Source organism: Galeopterus variegatus, unplaced genomic scaffold (genome assembly GCF_000696425.1).
Source record: "Galeopterus variegatus unplaced genomic scaffold, G_variegatus-3.0.2 Scaffold904, whole genome shotgun sequence".
Taxonomy (NCBI): Eukaryota; Metazoa; Chordata; class Mammalia; order Dermoptera; family Cynocephalidae; genus Galeopterus; species Galeopterus variegatus.
Window position 1 is genome coordinate 368339 of NW_007727015.1, and position 25023 is coordinate 393361.

General features: G+C 44.9%; 1 protein-coding gene across 3 annotated transcripts in view; it reads right to left on the bottom strand.

Moving 5' to 3' along the window:
• The window catches only part of GNAO1 (guanine nucleotide binding protein (G protein), alpha activating activity polypeptide O), a 181068-nt gene that overhangs the window by 88786 nt on the left and 67259 nt on the right, over window positions 1-25023 (bottom strand). For all 3 annotated transcript variants that reach the window (XR_550524.1, XM_008573337.1, XM_008573338.1), the window contains exon 3: window positions 4433-4574. Coding sequence is in view for 2 of the 3 variants with exons in the window: in XM_008573337.1 (XP_008571559.1) it covers window positions 4433-4574 (142 nt within the window). In the remaining variant the exon portion in view is untranslated. The remainder of the gene's footprint in view (window positions 1-4432; window positions 4575-25023) is intronic.

The following is a 25023-nucleotide window of genomic DNA, read 5'->3' on the forward strand; positions in this document are numbered from 1 at the left end:
AGGGAGGGGGAGGGAGGGAGAGGGGGTAAGAGGTAGAGGAGACAGATGAAGACCTGTTAGTCCCACTGCCCAAACCTGAGGCTAAGTAGAGGCATGTCCACCTGTCATGTGCTGGGTACTGAGGGAGGTAGGGGAGAGGGAGGGAAAGCCTTGCATACTGGGGGTAGGTCTCTGGGGAAGTGTGGGAGATGAGGGGCTCACAGGAATGGGGGTGGGACAGATAGGAGAAAGACAGGAATGGAAGCATGAGAAAAGCAGTGGGAGTTGTCTTTTGGATCCCTTTTCATATTCTTAGAAACACTTAGGATAAAGAATGGGATTCTTTTAAAGATTTGTTTTGCTTGATTGTACTGTGCCTATTTAAATGGGATGCTCTGAACCCAAACCACACGAATTATAGTTTTATTAGGGTTACATAGCTATACTAATACATATATATTTTGTATTGCATGACCCTGGGCAGGTCACTTATCCTCTCTGTGCCTCATTTTTTTTCAGCTTATAAAAATGGGGATAACAATAGCACCCACTGCACAGGTAGTTAGGATTAAGTAATTTAAACATTAAATAATGGTTGTTAAATAATAATAATGTAAATTGTTTAAAACAGGCCTCGGAACATAAAACTTAAAAACCTCTATTAATTAGTTCCTAGAGCTTCAGTTCTCTGAATCCATCATCTACTTGCTGATCACTCCCACCTGGAAATCCCTTAGGTTTGAAATCAGACTTGGTGGTGTGTTTGGCCCAGACCAGCATCGCTTCCTGGGTTCTTCCTGCCTGATGTTTTAGCTTGTTCCCACTCATCCAGGCTGGTAACACCAGAGTCTGTTTCTGGATCCTTATCCTCCTACCCAATAGCCAGTAAACCACCAGTTCCTTTGATTCTTTTGTCACTACACCTCACTCTGACGTTTCCTTCTGACCCCTCACTTTACTCGTGGTCTGTTGCTGTAGCTTCCAAACCTGCCTCCCCACTTTCAGTCTCTGCCCCTGCTAATCCATTCTGCACATGCCATCATAATCATTTCCTAAAATATCACTTTCATCTCACCCCTCCTAAGCTCAAAATCTATCAATGGCTGCCTACTGCCAATAGGATAAAACCCAAACTCCTTGGCATACCTTCTGTACTGGATTGAATTATGTCCCCCCAAAACTCCTTGAAGCTTGAATTGTGTCCCCCAAGTTTTATGTATTAGAAACTTGGCCCCCACTCACTGTTAAGAGGGTGGGAAATCCTATTATGGTAATTGAGAGGTGGGGCCTTGAAGAGGTGATTGGACTGTAGGACCATGTAGTGAATGGATTAAAAATGGTGGTCAGGGGTGTGGTTCTGAGGGCTTTAAAAGAAGGGAAGAGTCTGTCTTTTGCTTGTTCTGCTCTCTCTGCTTCCACCATCTTGCAATGTGAGACCCCTGGGTTGCTGTCACCACCACCAGATCGACTTTGGACTTCCCAGCCCCAGAACTATAAGTAATAAATTACATTTTCTTTATAAATTACCCAGTTCTATGTAGTTTGTTATAAGCAACAAAAATGGGCTAATATTGGGGCCGGCCCGGTGGCGCACTGCTACAGTGCGCTGCTTGGGAGTGTGGTGGCGCTCCCGCCGAGGGTTCGGATCCCACATACAGACTGGTTCCCGCTCACCGACTGAGCGAGGTGCGGGCGCAGCACCGAGGGTTGCGGTCCCGTTGCCGGACACGAAAAAAAAGACAAAAAGGAAAAAAAAAAAAAAAAAGGGCTAATACACCTTCCAAGCCTCACCCAATCTGGATCTAACTGTACCTTCTGACTTTTGATTGCCTTGCTCATACTCTCACCCTCTTATCTGGCCACTGGCTTCCTCCACCCAATAAATTTCCTTTGGTTATCATCAACCACTGCCTTGACTCGCACTCTTTCCCTACTTCAAGTACCTTTCCCCACCCACACCTGCACCTGTCAAACCTGTGCAGCCTCACTTCTCTAAGAAGCTTCCCTGACCACCTCATGGAAAGGCTGTGCCCATTCAACTCCTGAGCCCTATCTTCCTGAAGAAGACCTGCTCCTTAAGGCCACAACTCACATGCCTGTGAATCTTCACTCTGGCCTGAGTCTTGGGTTCACTTTCCTGTTCCTCACAGGTGTGAGAACACAGTGGGGAGGTGCCCCAGTGCCTGGGAGACCTTGTCCAGCCAGGAAGATCATGCCTGATAAGCCCCTGCTGTACTGGAGAGGGGCCAGGCACCTGCCATGGTGACAACCTGCCCTGATAAAACTGGCCTGGGACTCTACTGTGTCCAGTGGACTCTCCAGGGAGGCCCCACTTTGATCTCAGTCTCCCCTTCCACTGCAGCCTTCCCCTTCCTCTGACTTGAAGGCCAACTAGACTGGGAAATCCCACAGAGAAGAAACAGCCAGAGAAGGGCCTCTGTTTCCTACTGACCCCACAGTATAGTCCTTAAGATCATATTCCTAACAATTCCCAAACAGTCATTTCTCTAGGCAGAATAAATAAAATGGGAAAAAAAGAAAAAAAAATCCCACAGGAACAATTAATGTTTTCCAAAACTGAAGGAAAGAAGCATTCCAAAGTCATGTGGACTTTTCTGGTTTTTGACCAGGACAGGAGATTTTGGGGAAGGAAGAGTTGGTGGGGAGGTGGGCATGGCAGTGAACACGCACACTCTTGGAAGATCTTGTGTGCCGTGTGTGTACATTTGTATGTAGGGGGTGTGCCTGTCATCTGGTTAACTGAGTTTCAGGCACCATGCTCCCTCCCTGGCCAAAGGGAGACAGACCAAAGGCCTATGTCATGTCTGAAGATCAGACCAGGCATTACCTGCCCTGGGTTAAGTAAGTTATGAGTTAATACATGTAAAGTGTGTAGCACAGTGCCTGGCAGTGAGTAGATGCTCAACAAATGACAGAATATTTCTATTCTCATGTCACAATTATTATTAAGATGAGTGAAGTGCTGTGCTCAACTGGGCTAATTCTGATGATCTGAGGAGGTATTTTCTGAGTGTCTGGCTTCTCTGGACACCATTCCCACTGTGTTCATTCCTGTACCACCAGCACCTAGCACATGACTGGCACACTGTAAGCCCACGGTGAATGCTTAATGGAAACAAGACAGGGGAACTAACGGTGCCCCTCCAATCCCCTTCCCACTTTCCACAGGCCCTAGCTCAATGACCAAAACGAAAGCTGGTCTCCCAGGGGAGAAGAGCTTCCTTGTAGAACTAGCTTCCTGACTTGGCTTCCCAGAGGAGCAACAGGACCCTCTACCAGCACCTGGCTTCCCACCACAGGCTGGCCCCAGGCACCCTCTGTCAGTCAATTCCTCAGTACTTGCAGGAGCCAATGCCTGAGCCAGGATGACCTGCCCCATGGAATTAGGATTTTGTGCATAAAATATTAAATTTAACATTTGAGGCTATCTGTCACAGCTGATTTATCAGATCCAGAGAAGGCCAGGATCGTTTTCCTCTATGAGGGAGACGATTTTTAGTAAGGACAGGATTTGTGTATAATATGCAATTGAATCACACAGTAATTAGATTAATGCTCTCCATCTGGGGGCTCCAATGCAGAGCCCAAGTGCTCAGAGGAGGCCTTTACTTACTCCCCTTCTCCACACTCCACATCACAGGGAAAGGATCTCTGGGATTCACAGTCCCAACAGAGGATAAAGAGTTCCTTCTGGATTGAATTCTCTGAGGCTGTTTTCTCCTCTCCCTCTCCCTCTCCCTCCCTTCTATTTAGTTTTGCCAGTGTAGCTGTATATAGTTTAGTCTTACAGTTAATGCAAACGTTTGCAAATAAGAGGCTTTTATTTACTTATTCCATTCACCACTTATCACATGCCTGGAAACTCAACTGAAAAACAGTCCCTGTTCTAGGACATTGACTTCTTACAGGAAGGAGAGCCCCTTAGGTCCTCAGACTTACCCAGGAGAGGTAGGAAACACATCCCCTGGTATAAAGGAGGAAAGAGAGTCAATTCAAATGGCTGCTCTTCACCCCCAACAAGGCAAGAAAAATTCTTCTAAGGAGAGGAGATGGTGGCCAGGTAAGGCTGGTTTTGTTTAATAAATATTTTTCCTGTTCGAGTTAATTGCCCAAGGACAGGTATTTATACAGTGTTGTGGCAGCCCCACTTTAGAACAGTCACCAACCCTTTCTCATCTGCAAAATAAAGCCTGGAATTCTGTGGCTGTTGCCTGTCTTGGTGACTGCTGTGGAGGTTTGACTGTCACGGGAGCCTTTGTGTTTGCCAGGTGGATTGGTACAGTGGTTTAGGTTGGTGACTATACCACCATATATCTCTTGTATACAACATAGTCTCGTCTTGCTCCTTTAAGGCAGCCTGGCATTATAAAGAGGAGGCAGTAGGGTAACAGAGACAGTCCTCTTCACTGTGCCCATGGGCTTAGGAGCCTACCTTTCTCTCCTTGTCACCATATTCGATGCCCAAAGTGTCCATGGCCCGGACGATGGCTGCCAGGGACTGGATGGTGTTGCTGTAGACGACAGGCTTGTACTGTTTCACATCTTCTCCAGAGAAGCCATCCTCATGGATGATCCTAGAGAAAACCACACACACCACACCTGATGAGTGCACTGTCCTCACTCAACACAGAGTGCAAAGGTTGTGGAGCCTCCAGGCCAACCCTCTGGTTTAGCTGGCTGAGGGCTAGGTCCAATTAGGATGCTGAATTACTGAGCTGCTGCATTAATGCTATAAATATGAAGGAAAAATCTACCAGAATTACTAAAGATAATCTGAAAAACAATATATTCGAAAAAAGAAATGTAGTCTTCACATTCCCTATATACAGTGAAAGAAATATCAGTCAAGGAGCTGTCCGTAATACCAAAAGCACTTAGAACAGGAGGGGCACACACTTAGCACTCAATAAATGTTAGTTAGCTATGAGCATTTTAAGCAAAGCTCAGGGTGTTAACTTAAGTACACACCCAGGGGCATATTATGGAAGATTCCCACAAGAAGTCTTTGCAAGAAGTCTGCAAATGAATAATGTACGTTTCTTTCACAGAAAACTCACACAGTGCTTTTAATGAAGGTAGGATGACTCACTTAAAATGAACAAATAACCATCTCTACCTTTGACAATGGAAGTCAACAGGAGTTGGCCTACTCTTCCAACCTTGGCTGGGATTTAACCACGCCACCCTTGCTCTGGTAACACAGAGGACACGAAGAGGACATCACAGTTCTCAGAGGCCATGTGACATTCCCTGGCTGCTACTCAGTACATGCTCATTGCTGACAAGGGTCCAGATAGGAGAGAAATCTAGAAAGAGGGGAATCACACCAAAACTTTGCAAGAATCCTCTTATTATTAAAGTAATCAAGAAAGAGCAAATGAATTTTAAGACTAACATCCAATATTAGTCATTCCTCAATAAATTGTGTAAACCCTTCTGTGGTCACATTTTTCAGTCCAAGATTAAATCTACCTGTAACATGTGCGTACACCAATAAAACAGTTCCCTTCCACTCACTACAGCCCTTTTCCATTCCTTCACCATAGTTGGTATATGAGAAAATTGCTAACAATTTTTCTTTTTTTAAAAAACATCTTTATTGAGATATAATTCACATACCATACAATCCACTCATTTAAAGTATACAATTTAATGTTTTTCAGTATATTCACAAAGGTGGGCAACCATCACTACAATTTAATTTTAGAACATTTTTGTCCCCCCGAAAAGGAAATCTGCACCCATTAGCAGTCACTCCCCATTCCCCACCCCAGCCCTAAGCAACCACTAATCTACATTATGTTTCTATAAATTTGTCTATTCTAGACAGTTCATATAAATGGAATATAATATATGGTCTTTTGTGACTGGTTTCTTTCACTTAGCATAATGTTTTTAAGATTCATCTATGATGTAGCATGTATCAATAGCTCATTCCTTTCTATTACTGAACAATATTCCATTGTATGGATATAACACATTTTATTTATCCAGCTGATGGATACTAATGATTCCTGTTGCAAAATTTGATTTGGTGTTGGTTATAGGTCTTCACCCTGAGTTTCTCTAAGAAGCAGATCAGTATGACCCTGTTGACTTTTCCTTGACTTTTACTAGCCCTAAGTCCATTTTGTAAAGTCCCTTGAGAGTGCATTTAACCAGTCCAAACCACTGGTGCACTACCCCAAAGAGATCTCAAAGTGAACTGCCTGCTCCTACTGTAAACGACTAGAAAACTGTACAAAATATACAAAACAAGTGTTTTCAGACACTAGTTTTCAGAATAGGCAGTGCAGGACTCTTATCCCTGCAAGAAGAGAAGCCAATGGGTGAGTCCCATGACTGCCTGGGCTTTCTGCCTGAAGGAGTTTACCAGATCACAGTGCAGAGAGGGAGAACCCAAGCAGAACACAGCCTTCTCCTGAGCAGAAGAGATGAAGATCAGAGATCAGGAAGGCTAAGGTGGATGGAATTCGAAGGGCAGAATACCAGAAAGGAGAAAACTGCAGAGAACAAGCTCTAGACATCTACATAGGGGTCTCCTTGAGTCTTTGGCTAAAGAGGATGAGACTCTGCAAGCAGGGCAAGGAAAAACTACCAGAGAAAGAACAAGTACCAGGGAGCTTACAAACTGAACATGTCCCAGAGCTCATGCAAGGCTGGAAGATGTTCAAGTTCCGACCAGCCAGAGTGCAGAGTCCTTGCTGAATGCCTGGGGGCATCCAGCAGAGACCCCAGAAGGCTCAAGCCATAGTATTAGGGCTAAACTAGCCCTGGAGTAAAGGCTACTTTAGACCTGCTCTGACAAAGCTTAAAAACAAACCTCAAAAAAAAAAAAAAAAAAAAAAAAAAAAATCAAGCTGACCTGCAGGTAACTTAACTGCCTGAGAGTGAAGTCCAACACTCTTTAAATGAGGACAACAAAATCCAGACATTCAACAATATAATATTCATACTACAGCATCCAATAAAAAACTTCCTGGATATGCAAAGAAGCTGGAAAGTGTGACCCATACTAGGAGAAAAATCAGTAAATAGAAGCAGACTCAGAAGTGACAGAGATGATGGAATTATCAAATAAGTATTTAAAAACAACTATTTTTTTTCTTTTTTAAGACTAGTTAAGTGCAGTAGTGAGAAGGGGGTAAAGAATAGAACAAGGACTTCAACCTGTAACTGACCATGATCAACTGAGAAAACTCACTGCCTTCAGACTGGCCTAAAAACATCTATTTTAAATACTTTAAAGAAATTAAAGGAAACCATGTATGTAATAAGGAGAGAAATGGAAGATCTAAAAAAGAACAAAATAGAATATCCAAAGATGAAAATACAATATCTGAAATAAAAATTTCACTGGCTGGGATTAACAGCAGATTACACACACAGAAGACTGGTGAACTTAAAGACAGCAATAGAAACTATCCAAATCAAAGTAAAGAAAGAAAAATGACTAAAAATGTATTATGATGTTTATAACATACGTAAAAGTAAAACTTATGCAACAACAGCACAAAGGATGGGAGGGGTAAATGTAAGTATATTGTAGAAAGTTTCTTACATTACATGTGAAAAGAGTGGTATAATATTACTTGAAAGTAAGGTATGCTAAGTCAAGATACACATTGTAAACTGTAGAGCAATCACTAAAAAACCATAAAAGAAAGGCAACTGTCACCCAGATTCCATGACCAGACTCCTTTAAGAGGCCAGGATCTGAAAGGTACAGGTGGGATTTGCTGGTCCCGAGGTGTTATATACCTTCCCAAAAGCCAGTGCAATGAATCTCTCCTGCTTCATTTTTCACCGGCAGGTCCTGCCACTCTCCTGGGAATGCACTCTAGACCCTTGCCTGCTGATAAATTTCCCTCCCCCTGGGGATGGGACTATCATTTTTCATACTTATTAGTATCATGAATCTTTATATCCACCTAACAAGGTAGAAAGGGTAGGTTTTTATTATACTCATTTGACAGAAGAGGAAACTGAGGCTGAGAGATGTTAAATAATTGGCCCAATGTCTCTCAGCAGGTCAGTGCCAGAGGTTGGTCTCCAAGTTCACAGTCCTTCCTATCACACCTCAGTCCATGGGATGGACTAGGCAGAATATTGACTGGCAGGTCTCAGCCTGGTGCCTGGGTGTCCCAAAATAAAGAAGCTTTATTTGAGTTTTGCAGAAATGATGCAATTTGGGGAATATTGCTCAAATCATGATTATTACTCCTATAACTTGTTCAAATCGGCTTACATTAGTTTAAAATTGGGCTTCCTGTCTCAGGGTAGAATTTTATATCCCTTCCACTACAAAGTAATAAGTAATCAATACTAGAAAACTTGGACCGTACAGAACAACAAGAAATATTATTCATAATCCTACTACTCAGAGAAAAACACTGAACTTTTTAGTATAAGTCCTTCCACAGCATTTTTTTTTCTCATGCCACATTCCTCTTCTTTTTACCCCAGACTTGATTTGAAGCAAATATCCTTGAAATTATCAAATAAGGCTCCTTTATTTTCTATCTCCCCATATCATTCCAGAGAAGCAGAGTAGAGCGGTGGTTAGAGTGTAGGCATCAGACAGGCCTGAGCCAACCCCAGCTCAATCACTGAGCCAACCTCTTGACCTAACCTCTGGGGCCTTGGTTTCCTCATCTGCTAGTTGTTATGAGGAATAGATGTGAAGTGCCTATATCATATAGTAAGTATATAATAAATGGTAGCTATTAGTAATACTATTCTCTTTCTAAAGTCGAAATGCCTCAAACATAATTTTCTTCATTTGTAGTATTAAAAAAAGCAGAATAATAATTGTAGCTAATACTTGATGAGGATTTACTCTCTGTGCTAAGTGCTTTACATGAATCGTTTCATTTAATCTTCAAAATAATCCTAGGAGATTAAAAAAAATCTCCTCTTTATAGGTGGGGAAACTGAGGTTTAGAGAGGTTAGAACATTTACCTGAGGTCACACAACTGGTAAGGGGTAGAGTGGCATTTGAGGGCCTGCTTGTGACCCCTAGGCAGATGTTGAGAGGCAGGGCTGCTTCTTCCACCCTGGGTCACTATATTCAGGTTCTCAGAGGATTCAGAGATTTCACACAAAAAGCAAACATCAGAACTACCCTGCAACATCTGCCCAATGCTCCAGAGTGTAGGGCAAGGAAAAGAGGCCTCTGGGTTGGGGTTGGAGATGAAGCCCAAGGAAGTTCAATCTTGTGTGACAGCCCAGGTCTGAGTCCCTGAGGTGACAAGGCCAGGATTTGGAAAGCAGGAGTGAGGCTCCATGAGAAACTCTAAAGCATCTTACACTGCAGCATCTCATATAAACTGTTCTTCATCTACTTAGCAGAGTGACAGAGGGCAGAATCAAGTCCCAGAGATATCACTTGAGCACCTGGATCCAACCACGCCTGAAGCCAACCCTATCCCTACACTTGTAAATGATATGAGCCTAATAATTTCCTCTTATTTCTGCATAAGCTAAGTTGACTTGGGTGTCTGTCACTTATAACCAATAGAGTCATGACTACAACATGTTATGTACTTCAGTACCAACAGTAAAGAGATCATCTCCCAGTTGACTTGTTTATTAATTTTTTGTCTTTATTACCAGCCTACCCATCCTTGGCACTATGTCTTTTCCACCTCAGCTTCCCCTCCCCATATTACCTGGCACAGAGCTGGGCTCCAGATAGTGAATGGAGAAAGTGGAACATGAGCCACGCATACATAGATGCACAAGATCTGTATCTCTCCAAGGAGCTCACTAAAGGATGCAGAGAGGTATGTGTGCATGTGCATGTGCATGCATGTGTGTGTATGCATATGTGCCAGGGTGGGGATCCACCAGATTTCTTAGCCTGCAGAGCAAGGTCATCAAAAGGAAGCCAAGATGGAATCTGCATTGGTGCCCACCCCAAACTCCAGAACTCTCGGTGGTGTTCCAGGCCACCAGGCCACCAAATCAGAAGCACCATAAGCAGCAGGAGGTCTGCATAGGCAAGGGCTAACTCTTCCTGCAGAGCAAGGTCATCAAAAGGAAGCCAAGATGGAATCTGCATTGGTGCCCACCCCAAATTCCAGAACTCTCGGTGGTGTTCCAGGCCACCAGGCCACCAAATCAGAAGCACCATAAGCAGCAGGAGGTCTGCATAGGCAAGGGCTAACTCTTTAGGCCTGAGTGTTTGACTTTGTACAGAAGCCGCCAGCTGTACTCTGGAAACCTGGCAATGCTGCTGCAAGAGGAAATCTCAAGTGGAAATGGGGAGTGAGGAGGGTGGCAGCCAAGCCCACCTGAGTAGGTCTGAGCTTCCTGGGAAGAAGCAACCAAGGAGGACCCTCCACCCTCCCCACACTCCATTCCTCACTTTGCTGCCTTAGCTACCCTGCAAGAGGCCTGCACGTGGGCTCCCTTTGCTCTCTGCTTCCCCTTCACAGTATAGGATGGCACTTAGCTGCAGTGAGACTCCCCAGAGTGGCCTTATATGGTCACAGAACCACAGGCTTGGGAGCTGGAAGGGAACTTGGAGGAGCATCTGGCCCAGCAGCTCTTCTCCTTCTCTGAGTCACAGACCCCTCTGACAAATGTACCAACATACATGGTTTTCCCCCCAGTTTCTGGAGGTTGCTGAACTCACAGGCATTATGATGCTGGGACATATGGTTTTTCTTTCCATCTTCAGACTGGATGAAATGCCTTCCCGTGTACTGGGACTGTCTCTCCACCCTCCACCACAGTCCTTTTCACTCAGGTTAAGGGGGGAGGGGTCTTCTAGCATGTGACTGGGTAATTCCCTTAACTGCTTGGGGCTTTTGCTTCCTCTACTGTTCCCTGGAGGCGGGCATGGTATAGTAGTGATCCTCACTGGTTTGTGGTTAGGATCAAAAGAATGAATACATGTAAAAGAGAGTGCTGGCACAGCAAGCACTCAATCAGTGTTAGCTATTACTATTATTATTGTTGTCGTTATTGTTACACAGAACTTGGTACATAGAGCAGCAGTGGCATTGGGAAGAGAAAGTACAGTCGCTTAGGTGCCCTGTGTCTGTCTTCTTCAGGAAGAGGACAGGAAGTGGGTTCATGGGGAGGGAAGGCTGAGAAGCCCTGAGAGGACCACTGCCTGCCAGAAGGAGGAGGAAGGGTTAACAAGCCACAGCAGAGAAAGGAAGGTGGGGGGCAGAGAGCCATTCTCTGGTCTAGAGCAGAGAATCTGCTCATTTACTAAAGGAACATCTTGGTAATGGAGGTAAGTTGAGAAGCTGAATTTCCTGATTTAGGGCTGTGTTGATGTTATAAAACATATTTCTAAATATGGCTGTCTGGGTTAGAGTCAGGACTTGGTGCTTCACTCTTGTGATCATGGACAAAGTGTCCTGTGCAGCCATTTTTATAAAACTATATTTGTGTGTGATTGTTTTTTGGGGAGGGGAAAGCCAGTTGAAGTGCCCATGTGTTAGGTGTGTTAGCTGCCACCCAACACAGCATTCCCTTCTCACCATGGAGAGTTCCTTTCCCTGCCTCCCTTGCAGCTAAGAGTGCCCATGTGATCTAGTTCAAGCCTGAAGGGGAAATGGCTAGAAACACCTCTGTAAAAAGATTTTCCTTCCTGGTCTAAAGGAAAAGGCCTTTGAAAATTGCTTTACTGTCCCCCTTCCCTATCCCCCCTCCCCAAAATGGCTGTCCCTCTACCAGCCATCCCCTGGCTTCCTCCCTTTTATTATGTACTTGTGTGAGGAAGTAAATGTTGGAGTCCTGGTAGCCATCTAGTGACCATGAGGTTAGATGTCACCCTGAGGATGGCAGATCAAAGTGGTAGAGGGAGTTCCTGGTGATACTGCTGAACTGCCAAATCAACTCTGGGACTGTCCAATAACAAAAATTATACTTCCACCATGTTGCTCTCTACCTGGGCCAGAGAAATGATCCTTCTTGAAGCCCACACCACAATAATCACTTTCTAGGTGGGAAACTGTGACTTACAGAGAAAAGACTTGCCTATAGGCAAATAGTTTGTAGCAAGGAAGGGACAAAATCCCCAGAGGCCTTTCCATTGTGCTACAGACTTCTTATCTCCCCTGGTGCTCCACTTGGGTAGGGGAGGTGATGGATGACACCAGGTGAGAAAAACACTTAATCAATTGCAAAACAGAAAGGTTTTTTTTTTTTTTATTTTTTTTATATGGCCTCTTGGGGAGCATTCTGTGTCTTTATTCGTTTATTTCCTGATTCATTTTTCATATATTATTTGGGTACCTTCTATGTGCCAGGCACTGTATGAAGTGCTAGTGATATAAGAGTGAACCAAAATACACAACCCCTGCCCCCATAGAGCTTGTATTCTAAGGGGGAAGATAGAGTAAATAATTTCACAAATGATTTTGTAAATTATAATGGGGGTAAGAGAAAAATATGACCTGGAAGAGCATACAAGTGGGGGACCTACAGTGTGGGCACAGGGTGGAGGGCAGGGCCAACCTCTCAGGAAATAGCATTTAAAGTTGAGAAAGAGTTGGCTGGACAGACAAGGATGAGGAGAGCACATCAGACAGGGGAAAAGCTTATGTTCAGATGGCACCCTAGAGAGCCACTCTGCGTGGTCTCTTTGTGTCTTCCAAAGCCCCCAGCTGGCACACAGGTTGCTCAGGAAGTGTGTGCTAAGTGAATGAAGGTGGTTCACGTGATGGCTGGTAGGACTGGAAACCAGAGAGTCAGGAGGGCTGCACTGGCATAGATCTGATGTTCCCTCCTGAGGCAGGTTTCCATTGAGTCTCAAAGAGAAGGTGTAAATAGTAAGTGAATTCAATGGGGAAATGTCACAAACACCAACCAGGCTAAAGGCACTGGCAGGAAACAGCAGACCAGCTTGGAGGCGGGCACAGCAGACCAGCTTGGAGGCGGGCACAGCAGAGAGGAGGCACCCAAGGAGAAGGGACGAAAAGGGCCTCCCTGAAATCCCATCCCTCTTCTCCCTGCGGAGCTCCCACTGACTCCATTTTTACATTTCCTTTCACTTGAATGATGTCTTGTGGCCGGTGGAGTCTGACCTGCAGGAGACACCCGGCTCCCTGACTCAGTAGATACCACCAAGAGTAAGGACGAAGCAAAGGTCTACAGTGGTTCACAGGGCACAGGGTGTGTGCAGGGTAAAGAGATGGGTGAGTGGTAGGAGTCTCTAGGAACTGCAGCAACCCCAAAACCCTAGAGGACACAATTCAGTCATTCATTCATTCACTGATTCATCCATTCCACAAATATATATTGAGCACCTGTTAAGAGTTGGGCACACCCTGATTCTGCAGCAACCCCAAAACCCTAGAGGACACAATTCAGTCATTCATTCATTCACTGATTCATCCACTCCACAAATATATATTGAGCACCTGTTAAGAGTTGGGCACACCCTGATTCGTCTATTCACTAACAGTGTGAACTGCAGGTAAAGTCTCAACCTTCTTGGGTCTAAGTCTCTCCCCTGTAAAATGGGGACAATGACTCTGTCCCTAACAGGGCTGCTGGCAGTATTAAATAATGTGTGGGGAGAGCCTGACACAGTTGGGCTCAATAAATGTCAGCTGCTAGTATTATTTAAAAGTCACAGACAAATCAGTGCCAAAGCAGGGACAGACTATTAGTCTTGTTTCCCAAGCCATGAATCCCCCTCCCACCCAGTGCAAAAGTACATTGACCCAACTGAATGGGATGCTGGGGGGTCAGGGGGGAATCAATGTTTTGAATGACTGGCTCAGAGACCAATGGCTGGGCAGAGGTAAGATGGGTGTGTTTTGCAAAGCAATTATACTGGGCCCTTGATTTCTGATTTCCCAGAATCCCAAGAGAGCAGAGGCACCGAGACCTGGAGGCCCCTGATGGGAGGTCAGAAGCTTCGCTCTTTTCTAGACATAAAGACTGGCTCCTTGACTGGCAGAGCCAGGGCTCCCCCAAGGTTACTCTCTTTCAACCCCCTACCAAGGGCTTCCTCCTCCTCTTATCCAACAGAACTGACTACTATGTGCAAGGTGCAGTTCACACGGCACACACCCAGGAGACAGTAGTGAACAGGACAGACACAGCCCCTACCTTCAAAAGACTCACAGTTTAATAGGTAAAGACAGAAAATAAACAAATAAATATTATAGATTAATAAACACAAAACAGGTAGATTGATGGGATGGGGATAGAGCTAGGAGCCAGAAGGTGACATGTGAAACTGAGGCCTGAATGGCAAAGAGTGGACTTTGCATATATGTGGGGAAGAACATTTCAGGCACAGAGGACAGCAAGTGCAAAGGTCATGGGGCACCTTGTGTGTTGGAGGAATGGCGAGAAGCCAGCAGGGCTGGAATGGAGTGAGAGACAGGGAGAGTAGGGGGACAAAGTCAGAGAGGGCAGCAGGGGCCAGATCATATATGACTAATGTAGTCCTTATATTTTTTCTTATCTACACTTAAAACAAATACTCACCTATTAAAATAAAAAACGTTCAACTGTGTACCTCCTCAAACCATCTTGACTCCCACCAAGATGCTTTAATCACTTTCTTTATTTTTTTCTTCTTAATTTTATTTTGTCGATATACAATGTGGTTGATTATTGTGGCCCATTAATCACTTTCTTTAAAAGATCACTTTTAAATGGCAGCTCTCCTTCTTCCTTCCCTGACTTCTCCAGCCCCGACTTGGAACACTTGTGTATTCCAACCCACATGACTAAGCAAAAGAGAAGAAAAAAAAATCAGCCATCATCACACCACCTGGAGGGAATCACTGTTCACCTTTTGGTGGATATTTCAGTCCTTTTACCTGGGAGTCCATATGTGTACTGTTTTTCCTGAAACAGAATCACACTGTAGATGTTTTGTTTGTTTTTGTTTTTTTTTTACACTGAACTCAATGTTCATTTTAAGGATTATTTATTAAGTTCCTTCTTCATGCCAGGCGCTGGGTACAGAGCAGTGAACTGGACCTAGATAGCTGAGCCTGACTTCAGCAGCACTGTCTAGTACGGGAGCTGGGGGAACATAGAGGAGGGGCACCAAATTCAATCTAGCCTGGCCAGAGAAGATTTCAGGAAGAAATCATCAATGTGGCTCTCTGTCCCCCCAGAGTCACATTGGCTGCTTGGTTTCCCATTGTCTGAATGGGTTGTGAGTTATTCAACCAAACCTCTGTCAGTGAACATTTGGGTTGCTAACAAATGGGAGCTCTTCCCAGCTTCAGATGCAGCTGCTGGGGATGTGGGAACACCATGTGACCACACGCCTACTTCTCCTGGGGGAGGCAGAAAGCTATAAAACCTGGACAGGACAGGACAGAGACTGGGTGATCCCTGGGCCTTATAGGCTGGGTTCATGTGAAGCATGTGAGCTCAAATGAGATCCCTCAGTTATCTGAGAAGAAGAGAAGACCCAATTTAAAACCCAGATGTTTAACTGTGAAGTGATATGGCATGAGAAAAATTATTTTAAAAATAAGGATTGTTTATTAATTAATACTATATTTAAAACCTGATATTCTAATATTAGGATAATACAGATTAGAAGGGTACCTTAAGGAGCTCTAAAATAATAGTAACAGACAAATCAATCCCCCAGAGAAAAGACTGGTACTAAACAATGGGTATGTCCTGTTGACAGTGACTTGCAAAAATCTATTATAAAGATGCCATTTTTAATAAGGGGTAACTCTGGCCAGAGGTAAAGATGTCAGCTGTCAATTGTCATCAGACAGAGCCAGGGGCAAGGCCAGGACTTGTGATTCTAATGCAGAGCCTCTGCTGCCATTATGTGGAAAATAACATGGACCCTATCCTTTCCCAAGGCTCATGGTGCTAGGGAAGGTGGAGAGTGCACATGCCGGTTCTCATCCCATGGTGGTGTGATGCTCAGAGCACTGCCTTCCAGAGCTCCATTTCTTTTCTTCTTGGTGGTATGGCTGGTCTGAATCGGCCTTGGATTAGAGACATCGTGCCTTGGACTTGGAGGGAGAAGACCCAGGTTCTTATGCAGATTGACCATTAAGCAGCATTGCAACCCCAGGGGAAGAAGGCGGAATAAGCCCTTCTTAGGCCAGCCTCATCGGCCTTGGCCTCGGAACCCACCTTGGTGTTAAGAGGAAATCCTTTGAACCAGCTCTGCCAGCCTCCTATTGGGAAACCTCTGGCCTCCTGACCTACCTTCCGATTCTGGTCACTGGCCTTTCCCATGCCTGCGTGTTTAGGAAATACCACCATTTTCTGTGGCAGCTTACTCCACAATTTTGTCACTCAGGAGACCGGGGGTCTAGTTTTGGCTCTGTCACTGCCCAGCTGGCATAAGCTTGGTCAAGTCACTGGGACTCTGGACTTATTTCCTATGTGTATTGCCCAGCCTCTTGCACAGGTCTGGTGGCAGCTTTGGGGTTGGTTTGTGTCAACTCCCTGTGATCACCGTGTTTCTCAGGTAGACAAAGCTCTATGGTCATGTTTACGTCTATGTTTCTTGCCAAATGCTGACTTTTGGAGAGAGATAACAACTCACAAAACGTGCAGACTCATGGAAGCAAATAATCAAAGGGTTTCTTGGTGGACAGAAGACTGAGGAGCTCTGAAACAGAGACCTGCACAACCCTGTGCTTTCAGGGCTCTGCTCAGATGTCACCTCCTCAGACCACTTTGCCTAAGGCCCCTTCCCTCCATTATTCCATCTTTACCCTTCCTTATTTTCCTTCATAACCTGCATCACCACGTAATACAAGTCCTGTTTCCCCACATAGCAACGTGAGCTCCACGAGGACGGGGACCTTGTCTGTCTTGTTCACTGACCATAATGTCCTGAGCAGTGCCTGGCACCAGTGAATGATCAATAAATGTTGGTTGGATGGCTGAATGAAGCAGGTGATTGCTTAGGACATCTTCAGCTCTAAAAGGATAACCTACATGTAACTCCTTTCTGTAAAAGTAGGTAGCCTTCAGAGGCTTGGCCAGGCGAACATGTATGTCTCCCCCTTACCCACCTCAACTCATACCCCTGGCTGTCAATCCCATCTCCACCCTGGGTGCTGACTAGTCTTCCCTCTTAGGGCCCAGAATCTCAGTGATATTGACTAGAATTGCTCCCTCACTCGCCAGCATGTTTGCCCCTTTAGCCCTAACATCCCGGTTCTCACGGGGTTCCTAGGAGTTGGTCCTACAGCCACCTGACGCCATCCTCCCCATGCTCACTGCTGGGAAAGCCCAGAACTGTTCTTTGAAACCCAACTGTTAAATTCACCTGTTATGTTGCAAAGACATCCCAGAGAGCTTTATGATTTCTGAGCCCTTTTTACAATGCCTTATGTAAAGACATGAGCTTTTGTTAAACACAGTAAAAGCCTGTGAGTGAGGCAAATTGGTACAATGTCGATTTTACTGCCTAGATCTGAGTAACATTTCTGGTTTCCCATCTGCCTGATTAGGACAGCTGCTAGATTGCCCTTTCATCTGCTACTGACATAATAAGGTGAAGTATTCTTATTAATACACATTATGTTTAATATATGAACAGTATCACACATTGGGGGCAGTTTGCACAGCTTTTTTACTATATTTTGTGGAGAATGCACAAATGAGGCTGCAGAGCTTTGCTCATCTTGTTCAGTCTTTGGGAAAAACAAAACAAAACAAAAATTCCTTCCTTCCTGTCTACAGTATGTTTGTTCATTATTTATGTTCCCTGCTCATTAGCCCCTGCATGTGTTCTCATGAACCACAGAGAAGAGAGAAAAGACCACCAGAGCCTGCTGTCTTTGGCAGACAGCTCATGGACAATGCTTTTACAAACCCCAGTCACCTAAACGTCTTCCTTTCTGACACCAGGCCAACAAGCCCCAAAGTCTCTGTTATCCAAGCAGACCCTGAGAGTGGGTGGAAGGGCTCCTATCTGGGTTCCTCACTACTCGCTGTGGGGTGTGGTGGTAACTCACTGCAGAATATGCCTATAAGTGAGGATGAGCCTTGTAAATGGCAAGTAAGGGTTGTGGTGGACATCTGCTGTTTTTGCTTGCCCAGTCTCTGTTCTCCCTTCCTTTGGAGACAGAACCTCAACTTTCCTTTGGGGAGTCACCCTTCCTCAAACTTTAGGGACTCTCCCCATTTCTAGCCTAAGTTCCAAGGGTGAGCCCCTGACCACACCTGGTCCATCAGTGTAGCACACACCTTGATCCAGCCATGCCTGAAGCTAGTATACCCCTCAGCTATTCAGTTATATGAGCTACCATGTTTCAGTCACTCGGGGGCAGATTTTTATTCTTAGCAACCAGGAATCTTGATGACAGTAGTGAAGCTACATAGTCCCTGGAAGTTTATTTAGAAGGATGGTGCAGGGAACTAGACTAGTCATGTAGGCTTGCTGATCTGAAAGGGGTAGCTGGTTACTGCATAACTTCTGAGGGCTCTAACAGTATAGGACAGCATCTGCTCCAGCCCCATTCTACAGTGGCTGGCCCAGTTTGGAGGTAACTTTCTCTTACAGGTTTTTCAGGGATCAGCTGCTCCCAAAGTACTGTCTGCTCCTCCCCTCCACCAATCCCCTCTTCCCCCCAAATCAGGAACTTCATTCCCATTTTTTTTCTAGATCACAGACCTAAGCAGCCTGGAAAATGCTTTTCATAGGTTCTTGATTTTCTTCTTCCTGTTGTTTTTAAATGAAGACTTGTTATTCTTCTCCTTTCTTGCCACATGATTGGGCAGGGAAGGACATCAAAACAACACCACCCACCTACAGAGACAAAGAGGCATGAACAGAGTCCCTAGTTCTCTGTGGCTCTCAGGTTGCTTGGCACACACATGGGAACAGCTTTGAGATTTGCCACAGAGTCTCCTTGCTTTGACCCAGATGGTGGACTGCTTTAGGTGAGTGTTCTGAAACAGAGACGAACAGAAAGCGCCCTTCTCAGGTTCCTGCTGAGAAGAGTTCAAGGCAAAAGGTACAGATCACCCCAAATGGGGAAATCACCATTTCTCATGCCCTCTGGGGGAAATGCTGGTGGTAAAGTCTTCCACAAGCAAGTATGAATGCACATTCCTCTCCAGGGTAACGCATGTCTCCCCCAAAAGAAACAGCAGTGGTCAGTTGCCATGCCAGCTTTCTCTGGACAGAGGGCCATGTCTGCACTTGGCCAGGCCCCTGAACCTCTCTGATTGCTTGGATGTGAGCCACATTCTTCTGGTTCCCTCTGTGTTACCCCTTTGTTGGGCCTTTGAAAAGCATTTCAGGTGAGGGCATGTCTTGCCAGATCCAAAGAAGCACAGTCACAAAAAGACATAGCAAAACCCAGCCCAGCCAGTCTTCCTTCTCCAGTGGTGGATGTGGGCCCAGAAAGGATACCAGTCTCTGTGTGGTGTATTTAAATAGCCCCGCCGTGGCCTCCTGGGTTTCCCACCCAGCCTTTCTCAAGCAGATTGTAGCTCCTTATTAATAATTAACCACCTGGTGGGTCATGCCAAAAAAAGACGGTCCATAAAAATCACTATGTGGGCTTCCACACTGATTCCCCTCTCTAGGGATATTCAGGTGGTGCAGTGTGTTCTGGCTCTCAAGGCCAAAGGCATGCACTCTGGCTGCAGGCCTAGCAGATCCCACTGAGAGCCCAGTTGTGCACTCTCAGCCTATTTTTGCCGCAGCTGGGCTCAGCATTACCACAAAATTGGGGCTTAGTTGGTGGCTCTGGAGGGCAGTTAGTGTCTCATCCCTCATCATGGTCTCTGGGCCTTCTGCAGAGAGTTAGGCCCACTTCTGGTCCAGCGGCTGGCAGCTGCAGGATTTCAAATGTGAACCAAACCTGACATTGGCTCATGCTGAAGACAAGCACTCTGAGGCGGGCAGGTCCCTCAAGTTGCCATCCTGAGATCTGTCCACTCTGTCAGACTCTCCTCATTTGGTTTTCAGGTAGAGATGAAAGAAAACACATGCACTGCCTATTGTCCACACCTTCTCTAATCCATACTACTCAGTTACGCTTGAGCAGTGAGAGCTGGGTCCTGGGAATGATGGTAAAGAAGCCCTGAAGGTGCAGAAACTGTGCTGAGGGCTGCACGGACATTCACACATTTCATCCTCCCAACAAGCCTCTGAGGTAGGCTTGGACCTCAGCTCCTAGCATCAGCCTGGTAAAGGCTTTAAAATGATAGCTCCATTTTAAAGATGAAGAAACTGGTCAACAGAGAAGTTAAGGTTATGTGGCTAGTAAACATGGCTGTTTTCAGGAGCCCTTGCTCCTAGCCTCTCAACAGACAGCCTGCAGACTACAATCTCCAAGGGATACTGATGACCTCAAGCATAATCAGAGGAAAGAGACCAGGCTGGTGAGGGATAAGACTTTTGACCAACTGGAAAAGAGGGGGAAAGGCATTTTTAGAATTTCCACATTTAGAAGGGGTCCCAATAATCAGATTTCTATTGTCATACAGGCCCCTATATTGTATACTCTTTAAATACCTATCCAGTTTCATAGATTAATCCTCATCAGATGAACCCCTGAGCTGCCCTTTATGCAGACCACTCAATAGCACTGTCTGCCGCACTCCAGCACGGTGCCAAACACATGGTTACCAAAGGAATGAACAATAAATGGGTGGATGAAGGCTGTCCAGGGAGATCCCTGACACTGTTGCTATCACCCTCATATTCATATTTGCTTACTATTAGCATGGCCAGCTCTGCTGAGACAACTGTCCTAAGACACTTCTGCATCCAACACAAGTTTATCCAAACACAAGTTTTATGGAGCAGGGTGGTGAGAACTGGGAAGGATGGTGGGAGGAGGTAGAGAATACACACACTTTCCAGCATGAGATGTGGCACAAATAAGGCTCCCAAGAGTGGAATTCAACTCAATAAACATACACCCAATGCTGCCTAAGTGCAAGGCATGGCATTTGCCTCTTTGGTGCAGGTGGCACTCCCTGATGAGGCGTGGCAGAGGCATTCAGGCAGCAGGCGAGCCTGAAGGTGCTCATGGCTCTATTTCAGGTGCATTACTCCAGTGCCTGGTGGGCCTTCTCCAAGTGGTGCTGCCCAGGCCCTCTGAGACCAGGCAGGTCCTCTTGCACTGGCTCCTGCATTTCTCCAGCTCAAACACAGACTTGCTGACTCCCACATATCACAAAATGTCCTTTGGCTGGTCATATTAGAATGCGTAAGCAAATATTTTCCTTCCCGGTGTGGGCTCTGTTGTTCGAAGTCTCTTATCATACTCTGAGGGTTGGACAACAGACTACCTAAAGCTAGGCTTGTGCCTGGTGGCACTTTCCACGAAGAACAAAAGGCTGTGTCCTGGAGCTCCCCCATATAACTTCAGACTAAAACTTCTCCCTGTCCTACTCTCATCAAGCCCCAATCCATTGTCTCTCCCAAAGGAGATGAAGGAAACTCTCCCTGTCTCCTCAGCACCCCTCAATCCTGGGAGGGGCTCTGTGATAGGCAAGGGCTACCCATAGGCTTTGGGAGAGTGGCTAGGCCTGTCTTTGGCACCAGTCCCTGGAGAAGCTGCTGGGGGACTTGACTCCGGCTCTTCCTGAATGGCAAGTCCCACTCTTCGGAAATACTGTCACAATTGTCATGTTCATGAACATGTTCTCCAGTGATCCACAGGCCCCACCGATCCACAGCCCTCAATCTACTGGCCTGCTGGCCCTGTCAGCATTGTGACCCCTGCACAGAGCCAATTAATGGCATTAGCCACAGGTTCCTGGTAGAATAAATGTTTCCGTCATGTTGGTAGGAAGGAAAAGTGCTAAACTAATAGCAGATTTTTTTTGTCATACTAGTAAATACAGGCAGTAGTCAGGTCCAATAACTCTGGAACATTTAGTGTGAACCATGTTCAAACTTGTGAAACATGCCCAGCTTGCTTCCATCTTTTCATGTAGCCTCACTGGAGGATACTACACACCCCAAGGATCTGACAAGATGCATGGCCAACCAGAAGGCTCTGCACAGCTGGAAGTTTGGCCACAGTCCATGTTTGCACTTAAGTGCTGCTTGGTCAGATACATGGAACACTAATGACAATCATGTGGCCTTAGCTGCTGAGAAGTGGCCCAGAAATGATGGGAGGCAAACCTCTTGAGCTAGCCAATGCTAAGGCACTTAGCCATACTGCTTGGCAATGAGGAAGGAACCCACTCTCTAAACACTGGAGTGCTCCAGGGCTTAGACCTTGGACGACTGACTCAACATCTCCACTTAGATATGCATTAGGCATTGCAAAATAAATGGGCTCCTCACTGAACTACTGATTTTCCATTCAAACCTACTCCCCCATCAGCCTTCCCCACCACAGAAAATACTGTTGCCTATCAAAGACTCTGAGCATGTCTTCCTCTCTTTTTCGTTAAAAGGCACTTTAAAAAAGTGTTAAAGAGGTGTCAAAGACATAGTAACACCAAACTCAAGACTTTCTATTTGTGACAATCAGAAGAACTGAAAGAGAACTGAAAAAAAAAACTTTTCCACCACGGGATTTGTTATTGAACACTGTGTCCTTGTACCAGTGTAAATCATCTTGGGGGTCATCGGCAGTGCCCAGCTCACAATCTGAGGAATTCTGAGTATACGATTCTGGAATCTAGTCCAGTGTCTAATTTGATTCAAGTACACAAAGAATAGTGGGGCTGGTGGGGATGTTAGTGGCCCTGGATGTCAGTCATAGAAACAGCTTGCCCAGAGACAGATGAGAGAGAGAGAGACAGAGAGAGAGAGACAGAGAGAGACAGTTCTATAGTCTCAGCTGATCCATTCACAATTGAGAGAAGATGACAGGGAGCTTGAGAACATGGCAACCCGAAAAAGATTATCATCTCTAATCTATCTGCCCATCCTAAGTCAGAGAATTGCTGAGGCTTTTGGGCAGATGGGAGTACATGTAGGAAGTAAGGCTGAAAACTGGTGTGGAGATCTCTCCCTTTCCCTTCTCTAAAGACCAGCTTTAGAGAGCTTTAGAACAGGATCAAAAGCCATAGATACTGGGAAGAACTTGGCCAGGAGAGACGTGTGGATGCCCTGTGGGTTTGCCTTATTGGCTCAGGCCTCCCTGGGCCCAGGAGGCCAAGTAGCTGAACAAAGGGTTGCAACCCCCTGCCCCTGGGGCTGAAGGAGAACAGGCAGGTGAGGGAGAAAAGATTCCTCCAGATGTCCTAGGAACAGACTGATGGCTTGCCTCCCTTGACACCACTGGCCCAGAGGGTAAGGGCAGCTGCGCCCCTACCAGCTGGGGAGTGCTGCCCTCTGGACTCCACAACCAGAGGTACCAACGAAGAATACTCACAACATGCTTCAAAGTGCCAGCAGCAGCAGATCAGTCAGAACAAACAGTGCACTGCCTGGTGAAGTACAGCTGCTCTGGGAGACAAACAAAAATCACACCAGCCCTAGAGCAATTCAGTACTTTCTACATATTAAAACAATGTCTTCCGGGCAATAGTAGATGAGTCCCTGTTGAGATGTGAATTAGTGGCCTGGAAGACCAAAAGGAAAAACTATCTCCAAGTACAGAGCAGAAACATAAAGAGAGAGAATTTATAAGGGAAAAGATAAAAGACCTGGAGGGCAGATCCAGGGAGATCTAACTTGAGAATATTAGGAGTTCTAGGAAAAGAAAAAGGAACTGATGGAGGACAGCCAATATCTAAATAACAAATAGAAGACAATTCCCTTGGGTTGAAAAAAGACCTGAGTCTGCAGATTGAAAAGGCTCACAAAGTTCCAAGAAGGATGACAAGAAAATACACACACATAGGTTATCCTGGTATAATTCCTAAACTTGAGAATGAACACAAAACCTTAAAAGCTTCCAGACAGAAAGAACACATTACCCATAAGGAAAAAAAAAAAAAACAAAAAACAAAAAACAGACTGACATTGGACTTCTCATCTAAAACACTCTAAGCAAAAACAGTAGACTATCATCTATAGACTACTCCAAAAAGACAACCAAAGCCCTCCAAATAGTTTGCCCATCACTTTTTGGGGCAAAAGATCTTTGCAAACATGCAAGAATTCACAGAGTTCAGAGTTTATCACTCACACATTCTGTCTATGGAAAATACTTAAAGCAACAAATAACAAATGCACCAGAACACATACTTCCACGTGAAGGGAAATGAACAGGTCAGGAAACCAGGATGAGTAAGAAAGTTTGCTCACACACCTGCTCCCTCACGTTTCTCCTAAATCTAAATGGCAAACAAACAGAACTGCTAAATAAGGACTCTGAAAATAGAAGGGTCTTACTACAAGCGAAATTCCAACAACAGCCCAAAGCTAAAAATATTAAATGACCCTAAGAAAATCAAGGAGATGAAGAGGAGGAGAACAAGTGTTCCAAGGTTTCATCTTAAGTAGGGGACAGGGAAGTAATTTGAAAGGTCTCACACCATTGAAGTAAGGAAAAGCAGGAAGAAAACGGAGCATCTTAGAGGGAGAAATAGTTATTTTGTGCTGCCTTGTTTTCAAATAACAGTAGGGCAACATGTATTTGATTATGCATTAAGAGAAAAAAGAATGTAACCTTTAATGAAGTGGGAAATTAGAGAACTTTCAAATTCACATAAAGAAAAAATGAAATGCAAAGCAGCTCTATCAAGCCAGTGATAAAAGGGGAAAAGAAACAGTGATGGAATCAAATTATAAACATACCTGTAGATGGAAGAAATACAGTCAAGTACAATAGTTAATGGATTACATTTCTCATTAAAAAAAAGGGGATGTAAAAAAAAAATAGAATCTATTGCTTAGAGAGAGATAAAAAAGATGTTAGATCGGGTTAAAAAATTAAAAAAACAAAAACAAAAGCACCAGGTACATGATGTTTATAAGAAAAGTAATTAAAATAAAGAAATAAAGGTATAGAGAAATATTGAAAATAAATGTATAGGCAAACAATGCAGAGGATAAATAAAGATATTTGTAATAATAAAAGGAACACTTTATGAAGTATTTACAATCTGAAAGCATTAAACATAGAAGCTAAATATATAAAGCATATTATTAGAAATAAATAAAATTT